Genomic DNA, 14901 nt, shown 5'->3' on the forward strand with positions numbered 1-14901 from the left:
GTGGACACATGCACATTTGTGGCCTGCTGGAGGTCATTTTGCAGGGCTCCTCCTGCTCCTCCTTGCACAAAGGCAGAGGTAGCAGTCCTGCTGCTGGGTTATTTCCCTCCTACGGCCTCCTCATGTACTGGCCTGTCTCCTGGTAGCATCTCTATGCTCTGGACATTACGCTGACAGACATAGCAAACCTTCTAGCCACAGCTCGCATTGATTTGCCATCCTGCATGAGCTACGCTACCTGAGCCACTTGTATGGGTTGTAGACTCAGTTTCATGCTACCACTAGAGTGAAAGCACCGCCAGGATTCAAAAGTGACCAAAACATCAGCCAGGAAGCATGGGAACTGAGAAGTGGTCTGTGGTCACCACCTGCAGAACAACTCCTTTATTGGTGGTGTCTTGTTAATTGCCTAAAATCTCCACCTGTTGTCTGTTCCATTTGCATAACATCATGTGAAATTGATTGTCAATCAGTGTTGCTTCCTGAGTGGACAGTGTGATTTCACAGAAGTGTGATTGACTTGGAGTTACATTGTGTTGTTTAAGTGTTCCCTTAATTTTTTTGAGCAGAATATATAAATATATATACATATATAATATATATGTATACATATGTATATGCTCTTTACCTGTTTTGACCGTTTACGAGCATCATCTAAAGCACGGCCTCTTTCAAGTGAACGCTGTACCACATTCTCCCATCGGCTTTGCACGCTGATCAGTAAATTTTTAATCAATACTACATCTTGTTTTTGGCTGAAATATTTTAAATGGGTGCCCGTTTTATCCAGCTCCATGATCTGGTCTCTATGGGAGTTTACTTCAGTAACAAATACCTACAATAGAACAGAGAGGCATATTTATACAATTATTTTCCCATCCTTTTACTTAAATATAATTTACTATATACTTCCACTTTTATAGATTCCAGTAGAAAACATTCTACGATCAAACACTCAGTTTGATTATTTTACAAGGCAGAAAAAGAAATAACTTTCATAGACTACAAAAAACTTTGGGGGAAATGTATCTAAGGTAGTGTAGGTGAACAATTTTTGGACACCTGTAATTTGTGTGGTGGTAATGTGTATGTGCGCCAAGTGTATTAAATGGTTAAATGTCATGTGATAAATAATGGTCTAGTGCACATTTTTTTAAATAACAATTCAGAATACCGCTTTGCATGGTTCCTCCTCTGCAACTTTTTCACCTGTTGCGCAAGAAATAGGGACTTTTTAAAAATGCTGTCAGTTTTGTAAGCCAGGTTTGGCTGGTGTATGTTTGAGATGTAATTCTGTATTTCAAAACAATATGCTACATACCTTATGTTCATCAATTTGAAATAATACTGTGTCCAAGATAAGGCTTGGTGGAGAAGCCATAGTGAGGGTCTGTTCAGCTTGAGTTAACCAATTTATAAACTCTTGAAGAGAATTATGGAAAACTGTGGCCAAACTGAGAGCCTCTTCTAATTTTACCTAAAGATAAACACAAAACAAGAATGCTTTTACTGTAAGCATTTTAGTGATAAGGAAACAACACAATACTTAACGGTAATAATACAAAATTGAAAGCACATGCTAACACTAAGGCTGCGTCCCCCCCCCCCCTTTTTTTAAAAAGTTTTCGAGCCAAAGTTGATGGCATGTGAAAAAGCAGGGTCCCGATAAGCTGAGAGGATGGTGGGAGGACCCTTGCCTGCCTCCTCGCCAAATCGGCGCTCCAATGCTGCAGGAAGCCACTGTAGTCTGGAGCAATGGAGCGTCGATAAGGCTAGGTTTCCAAATAGGTATTTTTCTGGCGTTTTTTTTTGAAAATAGGGATCAGAAGAGGACAATTTTAAAGGGGTACTCCGGGGGAAAACATTTATTTTTTTTATTTTTTTCAAATTAATTAGTGCCAGAAAAATATACAGATTTGTAAATTACTTCTATTCAAAAACCTTGATCCTTCCTCTCCTGCTCTGGACAGTTTCTGACATGGACAGAGGTGTCAGCATAGAGCACTGTGGTCAGACAGAAAATAAATTAAAAAAGAAAAGAACTTCGACTAAAGTATACAACTGCTGATAAGTACTGGAATGATTAAGATTTTTAAATAGTAGTAATCTGTTTAACTTTCTGATACCAGTTGATAAAAAAACAAACAAAAAAAAAAAAAACATGTTTTCCAAGTCATTTTACCTTTGGAAGAAAAATATTATAGATTAGGACGAAATTGTTGATACCCTTCTGTTAAAAGACAGAAAACCCACAATGCTCCCTGAAATAACTTGGAACTGTAATAACTAACAATTTACTGAAAATAACCTGATAAAAATCAGACATTACTGTTGAAACGTGGTTCAAGAGAATCATTCTAAAAAATAAAATAATGAAAGTGGCCCAGACAAAAATGATGGTCTCCTGAACCTGATATTTTGTCGCAGAACCTTTTGAGGAAGTCACTGCAAACGTCAGGTATCTTGGCCCATTCCTCATAAGATCCTGCTCCAGTTGTCTCATGTGTGAAGGGGTCTTCTCCAGACTGCAGGTTTCAGCTCCCTCCACAGATTTTCAATAGGATTCAGATCAGGGATCATAGAAGGCAACTTCAGAATAGTCAAATGTTTTTCTCTTAGGTGTTTTAAGCTGTTTGTTTTGGATCAGTATCCTGTTGGAGGACCCATGAGCTATGATACCAAGATTCCTGACAATGGGCAGCAAATTTCACTCCAGAATGCCTTGATAGTCTTGATATGTGGCATAGCATGTACATAAGTGGCCTTCTATTTGCTCTAATCTGAATAATAAACATTGAACATATGTGAAAGCAGCTGAATCATGCAGTTTGGAGAAGGCTCCCGTTACACCTGAGACAGCTGGAGAAGTATCTTATGAGGAATCCATGTGGCACAGTATCTTATGAGGAATCCATGTGGCACAGTATCTTATGAGGAATCCATGTGGCACAGTATCTTATGAGGAATCCATGTGGCACAGTATCTTATGAGGAATCCATGTGGCACAGTATTTTATGAGGAATCCATGTGGCACAGTATCTTATAAGAAATCCACGTGGCACAGTATCTTATAAGGAATCCATGTGGCACAGTATCTTATGAGGAATCCATGTGGCACAGTATTTTATGAGGAATCCATGTGGCACAGTATCTTATAAGGAATCCACGTGGCACAGTATCTTATGAGGAATCCATGTGGTACAGTATCTCATGAGGAATCCACGTGGCACAGTATCTTATGAGGAATCCATATGGCACAGTATCTTATGAGGAGTGGGCTAAGATACCTGTAGACAAGTGCAGAAGTCTCACGGAGTGCTACAGAAATCACTTGATAACAGTGAACAAAAGGATATAAACTATTTGGTGCACGTCTGTATATCCATGCTCCTCATAAAATGTATAAAACAATACAGAACATGTTCTCTGTCTCCTTAGTTTCTGTGCTTATAAAGCGTGCTTTGTTTTTGTACCATATTTTTTTGGGCCAAAAGGAAGTACAGAATTATAAGTTGCCAAGGAGAGGACAGGTTGGCCGAGAAGACTTATTTCCCAGCTAAAGGTATAATGTATATGCCTCAGGCATCAGGACCCAATTACAGTTCACGGCACATAACATACACAATAATGACTTTGTAGGATTCTAATAAATTAAAAGATGTTGCAGCACTCACCAAGTAGAGCTGTTTTATTTGATTAAAATCCAGTACCAGGATACAATATCATCTTTTCACTTGCAGAAATCCTATGAATGATACAACCCTCAGGCTAGGCTCGTCGGAATTTCCGTGCAGGATTCTGCTCGGAATGTCCGCACGGAAATTCCTGTTGAATTCTGCTGCGCTGTGGATTTTCTGTGCCAGATGTTTCCGGCATGGAAATTCCATTTTCCGTGTCTGCACAAAGAATAAACACGTTCATTGTTTGTGCGGAGTCTGCACGGAATGCATAGTCTTCTATGAGACAGCAAATTCTTGTGCGGTGCTAGCGCCCCGCAATTTGCTGAATATCCCCACAGAGATTCTCTGTGCAGACATTCCGTCGTGAGAAGATATCCTCACAATACTGACAGTGGCTAATCCAAATAGTGGTAAAATGAAAGGGACACGTGCTGCTAATATTGTTTTATTCCTCTGATCCCACATGTACACTTACTTTCCTCTCACTGATTTTTGTCTCTACAGATTCCCATTTCTCCTTTAAGTTGGTAATATCTTGGTCAATATTTGTTTCTGGCTCATCCAGGCTTCTCTGCATCATTTGCTGGCTTTTCTGCATTATACTTTTGTAGACATGTTCTTTGGCTTCAAAGGCAGCACACAATTCCTAGAAAACAAACATAACATGCATTCTATGTTATAGCTCCAATTGAAGAAAGGAGCAACACACCATAGGATGTAGGGGTGTAGTGGGTGCAAGCGGGCCCAATGGCAGCCCGGGTCACTGGCAGCAGTACTGATACACAGCAAAGTAAAGTGTCCCGCAGCACTCCAAAGTAGTGAATAAACAAGGTTTATTTCACCAACAAACATAAGAGGGGCCTAGCTATAGGGGGAAGGGCCACCACTAGTTTATGAAATATACATATACACCAACAAAAAGAAAACTAGTAGTGAAAAATATGTATTTTATTTCACAAATATAAGAATAACAGACGTTTAAAATATGAAAGAATAAAAACAAGGCACTACAAGAACAACTGCAGGTAAGTGGAGAAGGTACAGCAGGTATAAATACATGGAATACAGGGAAAAATATGTCATAAATAACAAAAGAAGATTTATAAAATCAGGATATATATAATAAATGCTAGACAGATAATATTCACAGAATTAATAGGAAGCTAACAGTGAAAAAAAAGTCATAACATCGTGCATTGCCTACCCACCAGCTCCAAACCCAACATACGTTTCACTTGTGCTTCATCAGGGGGCGTGTCCATTTTTCCCTGCATTCCGTGTATTTATGCCTGCTGCACTTACCTGCAGTTGTTCTTGTAGTGCCTTGTTTTTATTCTTTCACATTTTAAACGTCTGTTATTCTTACAGTTGTTATATAAAATACATATTTTTCACTACTAGTTTTCTTTTTGTTGGTGTATATAACAAACAAGGTTTATTGCCTCAAAAAAAAACTTCTGTATCAGTTGCTATTAGGAGTTTTGTGAAAAACTTCATGAAATGGATGGCCACTCTATAGACATTCATCACAGTCATGGTCTGGAGAAGGGAACTACTTACAATTTCCTTCTTTAGCAAAATGAGTGAAACACCATGCTCAAATAGCTTTACATACCCTAAAAAAAGCCCAATATGACAATAGACTGTAAGCTTTCACGAGCAGGGTCCTCACTCCTCTAGTTTAAATATTCAGTGTGTTATATTGTAATGTCTGATATCTGTCTTTATATGTAGGTTCCAAGCAAGAAATATAGAAATGATGCACTCACCAGGTCTTTAGGGAAGTCACTTGCTCTTTATTGCATGTAGATGTACAACGATGGTATTGATGCAGGTAGAGCGGACAGATGGAATGGAGTGGGGAAAATGAACGGGCGACGGTCCGTTATCGCGCTTGCGCGCTTCGTCAGGCCCCTTGGGGCCTGACGAAGCGCTCAAGCGCGATAACGGACCATCGCCCATGTAATAAAGAGCAAGTGACTTCCCTAAAGACCTGGTGAGTGCATCATTTCTATATTTCTTGCTTGGAACCTACCTTGAACTGTTTCATGATAGCACCGGGAGGGTCTCGTAGCCGTATTAGCCTAGCGGATGCATTACAGTTTGTTGAATAGCAGTGTTGGGCATCTTTGAGACTAGACTGTCTTTATATGTATCTTCAAAATTGTAAATAGCTGCTGAATTTTTCATCACTATATAAACATTATTATTATAGGGGCTAGCTAAATGCAGATCCCCCCTTTAATTATTTTAAGAGGGAGGAAAAAAGTATTTGAAAACCTGAGAAACCCAGGGTAAATTACATTAGTAATATATAATATACCTTGGAAGAACAAACAATGACACAGTGTTCTCTTTCACCAGATAATTCATCATTTTGGTGAGCGTGCTTTACTGAAATTCATAAGCTAAACAATATAAGTCATTGCTTGACAACTTATAGCATCAACTGCCGTCTGTTACTCTCAGTATCGTTTTGTCACGTTTATATATGACTTTCTTTAACACGAACGTATAAACACATCAGTGGCAAGTTTTTATATGAAAAGCATGCTACAATACTGAGTTGAATTGCAGATTCTTACCAGATGAGTGTCAAGCTGCTCTTTCGCTGTCTCTGGTAAGCCTCCAATAGGCTTGGAAGCCAGTAAATGACGTTCAGTGTCTGACAGCCATTGATGCATCTCTTCAATTTCATTGTGGAAACCTTGAGCCTAAATTTCACAGCACAGATAAGTGTTTAACAAATGTCAGCATATTAATGTTGTGCAGTGCTTAACTGTAACTCTACTACTATTTGATGTGGATTTCCGCACATCAGTAAAATATATGGGTCTTTGTGTTTGGGGACACTGTTTGGCAAACACAACCATAGAGACATCTATTGATCTATAAATATAATGACCTTTTCTAACATGAAAACGCCTTATAGACTACATATAAATTAGATAGATAGCAGACTACTCAAAGGTAATGGTGAACAAATCATTTACCTGAAACAATGCAGTATCCAGTTGTTTCCTCCTCTTTTCTGTTTTATCCAGGACATTTTGCCAGCGTTGGTTCAGAGCTTCTAACCTGCTCTGTAGACTACTGGCTTCCTCTCCGGCACTAGACTTTACCAGGTCATTTCCTGCCTTCTGTACTGTCTCAACACTGGACTTGTGTGCCAGTACATCATTTTGGAGTACCTTTATTTAAAAGAGACAAGTTGCTCTGTCAGCAGTTACATTGTTTTGTTTTGTTTTTTTCATGTTTTTCAATTTACTGGAATAGTTATTATTCCACAGACAAAAACATACACCATAGATATCCCACACAATAATATGAGATCATAAAACACCTCACAGTACTTACATGGTGCTTGGCAAGGTCTATTTCGATGGTCTTTGGATCTCCACCAATAGGTTTTTGGTCATTGAGCAATCCCTCTGTGTGACTCATCCATGTCAACAACTCATCTAGGGCGTTTTGGAATGGTCCTAAGGTTAACAGGGCACCTTCCAATTTATGCTGTTAAAAATATACAGTACACATTTACACAGTCATCCACATACTTTATGGCATGCAGTTCACACAGAGCAATGTTATCACTACCAAAATAACATTTTACAAAATAATCATCCAAAGGATAGGGGATAAGATGTTTGATCGCGGGGGTCCCGCCGTCACGCTCCCACCCATAGACTTGCATTGAGGGGACGGGGCGTGACGTCACACGGGGGCGGAGTTGTGACATCAAAGACTTCCGTTCCGGTGGTCGGAACCCAGACCCTCCAGCGCTTCCAGAGCAGAAACAGGTGGGTGCCGCATGCTATATTGTGGGGGTCCCCAGCGGCGGGACCCCCGCAATCAGGCATCTTATCCCCTATCCTTTGGATAGGGGATAAGATGTCTATGGGTGGAGTACCCCTTTAAACATTGGGGGAGATTTATCAAACCGTGTGCAAGAAAAAATGGAGTGATTTTCTCACAGCAACGAATCACAGTTCAGCTAAAGACCTCTGGTAAAGTGAAAGCTGAACTGTGATTGGCTGCTGTGAGAAAATCACTACATTTTTTCTCTCACACAGTTTGATAAATCTAGGCCAATATTGTGTCCAAAATATAAAAGCATCAGTCACATAATGTACAATGTATATATGGAACGAGCAATTGCCTATTGTCTGTCTATGCTCTTGTGCACAACAAGCAAATATAAAATAAATATAAGTAAACATAAATACAAGTGACTGATGCCTTTCAACTTTGGAAACAATAAGAGCAGTGAAAATGATCAATGATATGTGTATTGGGCATTTTTCTTTCCATTATGGGTATAGAGATTAGAGAGACTCATTTTATTTACATGTGAGTGTTTGATCTTATTATTATGAAGACAAGGGCCCAGATTTATCAAATTGTGTGACAGAAAAAGTGGAGGGATTTTCCCCAGCAACCAATCACAGCTCAGCTAAACTCACACATTTTGATAAATCTGGGCCTATACGTCTACAGTGATAAATATACATCACGTAATGTGTTGCAACATATTTTTTTACTAATACAGGAAGGAGTTTTTAAGTTTTATTTGTGGAGCAGCAGTGTATTATATGAAAATTATGCGTTGGTGCACCATTGATCTGATCCATATAAATGTATTCTCAGCATTTAATGACCACTTCTGAATCAACCTTTAAAAACCATTAACATTTTCTCCTTTTTGCCTCACTGGCTTTCTGAAGCCAAACATTTTAAAGAGTTACTGTAATTTATATAAACATTTTAATAGAAAACAGATAAGGTCACTGAGGTACAGGGGTTAGTACAAGTGTAAACATTCAATTAACTTGTATGCCCTGATATGCACAAAAGTGTAAGCTAATATAGAAAAAGGCAAAAGCCTTTAATAGACCCACAGTATGATCCATATGGAAAATAACATATCCGGTGCATGTGAAAACCATGCTACTTAAAAGGGTACTCCGCTGCCCTGCTTTAGAAGCTCCGCTCCCCAGCATCCGGAGGTTTATTGTTCCGAACACTGCGTGCAGGCTTCCATGTTCAGGGCCGCTCCTCGTGACGTCATGCCCGCCCCCTTGTGACGGCACCAGGGGGCAGGCGTGACGTCACCAGGGGTGGCCCTGAACATGGAAGCCCGCACGCAGCATTCGGAACAATAAACTTCTGAACGCTGGGGAGCAGAGCATCCGAAGCAGGGCAGCGGAGTACCCCTTTAATGCAATTCCATATTGGCATACATGACCAATGTAAAGTGCTATGTGCAATAACAGAATACAAGGTAAACACTATAAGTCCCTGTGCATACCATGAAGAAAATAAATTACATAGGGTACATTCAGCGTGAAACCAAACCTAGACCTCAGTGCCCCATCACAACTAACACGATTCCCCAACCTGTACACCACATCTTACCTATGCTAGCATATATTCTCTGCAGTGTATGAGAAGCTAAGCCAACAAACTTCATCACTGGTACATGCAGAATTCCTGACTGCTCATCACATAATCTGTCCACAAACACCATGTGTACCTCACCTGTCTGTTGATAATCCTATCCTCTAAAGCCTGCCATAGATATTTCAGTTCTTTGAAGGAGTCTTCAACAGCTAGCTTATCATTTTCATCTGTCGCCTTCTTCTGCAGCAACTCTTTCTGGTGATTTAACCTTTCCAACTCTATTTGCTGTTGATATGCTTCCTTCTTGAATTGCTACAGTGAAAAAATGAAGCTCATAAGACAAGACACAGAGATAAAAAGAACTCATTGTGAACAGTAACACATAGAAAAAAATCATATAAATATATTGACAGAATCATAACAGACACAGGTTGTACGTTTTTAGTACCTTATGCTCAGATATCTGTTGTTTCACCGTTTCTAGGTCGGTTCCTATTGGTGGCATTGTTTCTATTCTTCCCATAGCAATATCCACCCAGTCAAAGATTGCCTAAATAACACGTTCATAATTTAATGACACACACTGATAACATATACATTACTATCCATATAACTGCTACACATAAACCCTTGATATCTGACAACACAATTAAAACACCAGACTAGCATTTTTCAGTAATAAAATAAATACAGCCTTCCCACAAAAAAAATCCTGCTTGTTGAGCTTCTGTTACTCACAATATCCTCTTTATCCTCTCATGGGTGGTTCCTAACAGCCTCACTGACTATCACCTAGTTTTAAAGCCCACAAATGAGCTGTCTACAGCACCTGTGCTGATCTGGGCTAGTCTGTGGGGGAATATATAGGGATCACCGACAATAATTCCTGTCACTGTCTCATAAAACATTTTTATATGAACAAAAGAAAGCAGAGAAAATTTAGTACATACACTTTACAAACAGGAGAGGTAGTAAGATGCTAATATATATATATATATATATATATATATAATGTTTGTTAGACTATGGTGTATTTCTTATCTCCTCTGCTGAGGCTCCTCCTTCCTTTTTTTTTTTTGCTAGCACCTAAAAAATTCTGAAATGTAAAATAAATAATAATAATAGTAATAATAGCTACTTTGCATACTTTGTAAGTCTCAAATGTACAAATGTACTATACTATACCTGCAGCCCATCCTGATACTGCACAGCTGCCAGCATAGCTTCATCCAGTTTGTCAACACGATCTTTCCATGTTTTGTTCAACATTTCCCATGTGCAGTTTAGCTGGAAATAGATACAATTAAGCAGAATATATATATAAATGTGATTTAATGTTAAATAATTCAAGTAAACATATTACTGATTCTAGTTGTGCTGTCAGGGATACAACTTGTTGTATTATGGACATACTTCCTGTAGGACAGGCTACAGGATAACTACATCAATCCCTATTGATACCGCATCTTAATCATACGCTTCAAAATAAGAAGCATTACTTACTTCATCAATATTTTTGTTCACAACAGGTTTATCAGGTTCCCCACATGCCGATATCAGCTCTGACCCTAAAGCTGTGACTATATCCAGCTCTTCTTGCAGCCCATCAATCTCCTCTTTAATTGCCTAGAAAATAAATAATTATGGTCATAATAACATACAGAAAATGCAACCACAATGTCACATGTAAGGAGAGAGCATCTTACATGTTTGGCTTGTGATCCCTTTGTGACACAGACCACCAACAGCCTGTATGCATATAGATTTATACAGTAGTCTGGATTCTGCTGGATTCGCTTAAAGTTTAAATAGTAAATGGTATAGTTTTAAGAGAAGAACAATAAGTATAACCGTATTTATCAAGGTATATCACGCATCGGTCTATAACACACACCCCCATTTTTCCAAGGAAATTTGGGTTAAAAAAGTTTTTTTACCCAAATATCCTTGTTAAAATGAGTGTGCGTGTAGGTGCATGTATACCCCGATAAACTCTGGCCCCGAAAAAGCGGTAACTGCAGCGGCTTCTGCAGGGCCAGAGTCCCGCTGCCGCCCGTTTCCCTCCCCATCCCTGGCTTTCATATTTACCTGTCCTGTAGCGTGCTCCTGCAGGCTCCGACGGCCTCCTGCGCTGTGGCTGTGCGCAAGGATGAGTGACGTCGCGTTGAGGACGTCACTTGTCAGTGCACAGCGACATCGCAGGACGCCGCCGGTACCAGAGCCTGCAGGAACGCACCCCAGGACAAGTATATGAAAGCCAGGGATGGGGAGGGAGTCGGCGGTGGGACTCTGGGAATTATGGGAAATATTATGGGAAACAGCATAGCTCATAGGGCTAAAGCGTTTGCGAAACTTTCATTAAAGTCAATGGGAGTTGTGCAAATTACAAAACTTCCCTGCCTCAAATGTTTTTGGCATTCTTGATCAAAACACTTCAAGATGCGGCAAACATGAAAATGTGTGGAGATTTATATGTCATTTAAACTCCAATGGGAGTTCTGGGAAGAAAGGATAAGTAATTCAGCTCTCACATCACTTTTTTCTAGTGGTTTTCTATTTAAAAGTCAGTGTTTAACTCCAACTAAGAGTCTTGGAACTGACTGGGAACATATACCAGAGAAGAGAGCTCTCCAGAAGGAAAGAATACCTATCTGCATACAGATGTTTTGGGGTGACTGCCCCTCGTCAGTACAAAGCAAGGTGTTGGCTGAGGCCTATTATTGTGGGACTAACGGGGTAATGTTTCTCCTTCAGGAAAAACATTATCCCTTTAGTTATAAGATGATATCCTTCTCATTAGCCAGCCAGCACCCTCCGTACTGATGAAGGGCAGGCATACGCGAAACAGCTGTCGCAGCTGGAATTTTTTTTTCCTTCTTGAAAGATCACTGGCTTGGAATACATTCCCAGTCATTTCACCAGACTCTTAGTTTGAGTGTATTTCAGTCTTGTTCTTCTCTAAGATTTTCTCAGTCAGTTTACCTCTGCTGCCTCTTGTTGCTGTTTCACAACAGAGGGATCAACTCCAGGTTCATCGAGTTCACGGATAAACTCTTGGGTATCTTTTATGGTGGCTAATAATGCTATGTGATCACACCAAAATTTCTCGGCCAGCTCCATCACATCCAACAACTGGGCCTCCCTTTCCTCTGTCAAAGCCTGGATGTCCTCCCAGATAAAGACCATTTGGTCAAGCTTATCTTGGACAGCTAGGGAAGAAAACACAATTTATAAATGGCTACGTCTGTGATCAGATTCACATTTAATAAAATCAGACTTGGTTATAGTTTACACATTACTGTAGCTGAAAATAAAAGTGCAATTAGGCTTTAATGACTCATAAATTCTAACAACCAAAGGCAGATCACAGCCCGGCTTTATCTTGCCAAATTACATTTCATAAGGATGTTTCAAAGAAAGTCATGAAAAACATAACTTTGCTCATGATAAGAATACTGAGGACTGTACTCTCTCCCATCCTTTGAAATGATAAGGATGGTTCCCGTCTTCTACAATGGATTACCTTTGGCCGAGAAGTCTTTATCAGCACCTTGTGAACGAGCAATCATTTCCTCTCCCCTCATCTTGAGTGTCTCATAGACAGGCTGAAGCTTTTCAAGTTCAACAGAAACATTTTTATTTTCGTTTATCTGTTCTCTGATCTTCTCACACTCTGCAGAGATTGAAGGCGGCTGCCTTAGGCGCTCAGCTATTCGTTGTAGACTTTCAAGTGTTGGGTCAATCTTATCATGGAACTAGGAGACAAATAGCAAAGCAAATACAATACAGCCAAAATATATTTATGCTCATTAATCCTATATATTTTTCCAACAAAGTTATTTCATCTACAGTATTAACCCAGGTAATGATAAATCAGTTGCCAGCCGTAGATACATATACTTCTTACATACAAATTACTAACTGAGACACACGATATCATTCCCAAAATATTGATAAAGTTTCACAGTAACTTACATTACTTTCCCAATGAAGCTGCAACTACTATTCAGATTGCCTGTATTGTAAGTATAGTTCCTGCATTTATCCTACTTAATAAGAGCCATGACCTAACAACGCTGCAAGTAAATATCCAGTAAAAAATCAATCATTAAATAAGATTTGCTTAATTTTATATGTAATCAGTTATTTAGCTGTTTCCATGAACTTTATAGATTAATCATCTAAGTCTACTTAACGCTACAGTATAACTCTAAGAATACATATTATATCCCTGAAATTTGAAAAGTGCGTGCCATATCCCTGAACATGGTTCATGTATATTGGGGAATATATAAGATACTCCTGAACAATACCAATGGCCTGTTCAATGACCTTCTTACTGACATACATAAGACATGTTCACACCAGTAAAAGTGATGCTATGCTTCCATTTTTGATCCATTTTTATAAAAATATTACTACTCCATAAAATTGTACCTGTGAGGATTGGGAAATAGCTTCCTCCAAAGCAATTGCACGTTTCTTTACAACCTCCTTAATGTCACTATATAGAGTATCTGCTGTTACATATTTCTCCTGGATGAAGAATCCTTCTTCAGGACTGAGTTCCAGCAGCTGTGGCCCAGTTTTGTTCATCTTATCTATATGAGGTTTGTGTTCAGCAATGAGTTCCCGGAGTTGCTATAACAAAATACAAACTGGTTAATAATGTTTTAGGACCAAACTCCCCAACATGTCTGGTTTATACACTCTTAATATATCCAGCTGGCAATGAAATCCAAACAAAGAGAAGAAGAAGTCTAATGCAGGATATCTAGATAAATATTACTACAATTTATTCTAGGAGCTTTCTGTAAGCAGAATGTTCACAAAAAATACAAGTTTAAATATTTATGAACAAAATACATCATCTCTTCAGGGCATCATCCCTGACCTCTAGCTGATGGCCCTCTTCCTACATGTCTTCATCTGGATGAGTCTTCAACAGCTATTATTAATCCAGCCCTTTATACAAAATTATATTTGCAGTACAGTGAATGGCAATGATTTAAAGTGTACCTGTGGTTAACAAAAACTTTTCATATAATGTAGATAATACTATTATATGTATATTTGTAATGTATATTGATTAAAACCTTTGTATATTTTTTTGGGGGGGAAAAAATGCTGTCACTGTCCCTGTGTGTCTCTATGTGGAGTCCAAATACAGGAAACGAGGGCAGGAAAAGCAGGGCTCTGTGCAGGCTCCTGGCTGTGTAAGCCAGGAGCATGTCACAGAGCCTCACTGCACAGAGCCCTGCTTGTCCTTAGTGCACAGAGCCCTGCTTGTCCTCAGTGTACAGAACCCTGCTTGTCCCCAGTGTACAGAGCCCTGCTTGTCCTCAGTGTACAGAGCCCTGCTTGTCCTCAGTGTACAGAGCCCTGCTTGTCCTCAGTGTACAGAGCCCTGCTTGTCCTCACTGCACAGAGCCCTGCTTGTCCTCACTACACAGAGCCCTGCTTGTCCTCACTGCACAGAGCCCTACTTGTCCTCAGTGTACAGAGCCCTGCTTGTCCTCAGTGTACAGAGCCCTGCTTGTCCTCAGTGTACAGAGCCCTGCTTGTCCTCAGTGCACAGATCCCTGCTTGTCCTCAGTGCACAGAGCCCTGCTTGTCCTCACTGTACAGAGCCCTGCTTGTCCTCACTGTACAGAGCCCTGCTTGTCCTCACTGCACAGAGCCCTGCTTGTCCTCAGTGTACAGAGCCCTGCTTGTCCTCAGTTTACAGATTCCTGCTTGCCCTCAGTGCACAGAGCCTTGCTTGTCCTCAGTGTACAGAGCCCTGCTTGTCCTCACTGCACAGAGCCCTGCTTGTCCTCAC

General features: G+C 39.8%; 1 protein-coding gene across 20 annotated transcripts in view; it reads right to left on the minus strand.

The window, feature by feature from the left end:
- The window catches only part of DST (dystonin), a 613928-nt gene that overhangs the window by 45716 nt on the left and 553311 nt on the right, over nucleotides 1-14901 (minus strand). For all 20 annotated transcript variants that reach the window (XM_056565774.1, XM_056565763.1, XM_056565758.1 and 17 more), the window contains 13 exons: nucleotides 13518-13721; nucleotides 12604-12835; nucleotides 12063-12289; nucleotides 10584-10706; nucleotides 10266-10367; nucleotides 9529-9630; nucleotides 9219-9392; nucleotides 7038-7193; nucleotides 6674-6871; nucleotides 6266-6394; nucleotides 4156-4326; nucleotides 1322-1477; nucleotides 629-835 (listed from right to left, as the gene is read on the minus strand). In XM_056565774.1, coding sequence (XP_056421749.1) covers nucleotides 629-835; nucleotides 1322-1477; nucleotides 4156-4326; nucleotides 6266-6394; nucleotides 6674-6871; nucleotides 7038-7193; nucleotides 9219-9392; nucleotides 9529-9630; nucleotides 10266-10367; nucleotides 10584-10706; nucleotides 12063-12289; nucleotides 12604-12835; nucleotides 13518-13721 — 2181 coding nt within the window. The remainder of the gene's footprint in view (nucleotides 1-628; nucleotides 836-1321; nucleotides 1478-4155; nucleotides 4327-6265; nucleotides 6395-6673; nucleotides 6872-7037; nucleotides 7194-9218; nucleotides 9393-9528; nucleotides 9631-10265; nucleotides 10368-10583; nucleotides 10707-12062; nucleotides 12290-12603; nucleotides 12836-13517; nucleotides 13722-14901) is intronic.

Source organism: Hyla sarda, chromosome 3, assembly GCF_029499605.1.
Source record: "Hyla sarda isolate aHylSar1 chromosome 3, aHylSar1.hap1, whole genome shotgun sequence".
NCBI lineage: Eukaryota > Metazoa > Chordata > Amphibia > Anura > Hylidae > Hyla > Hyla sarda.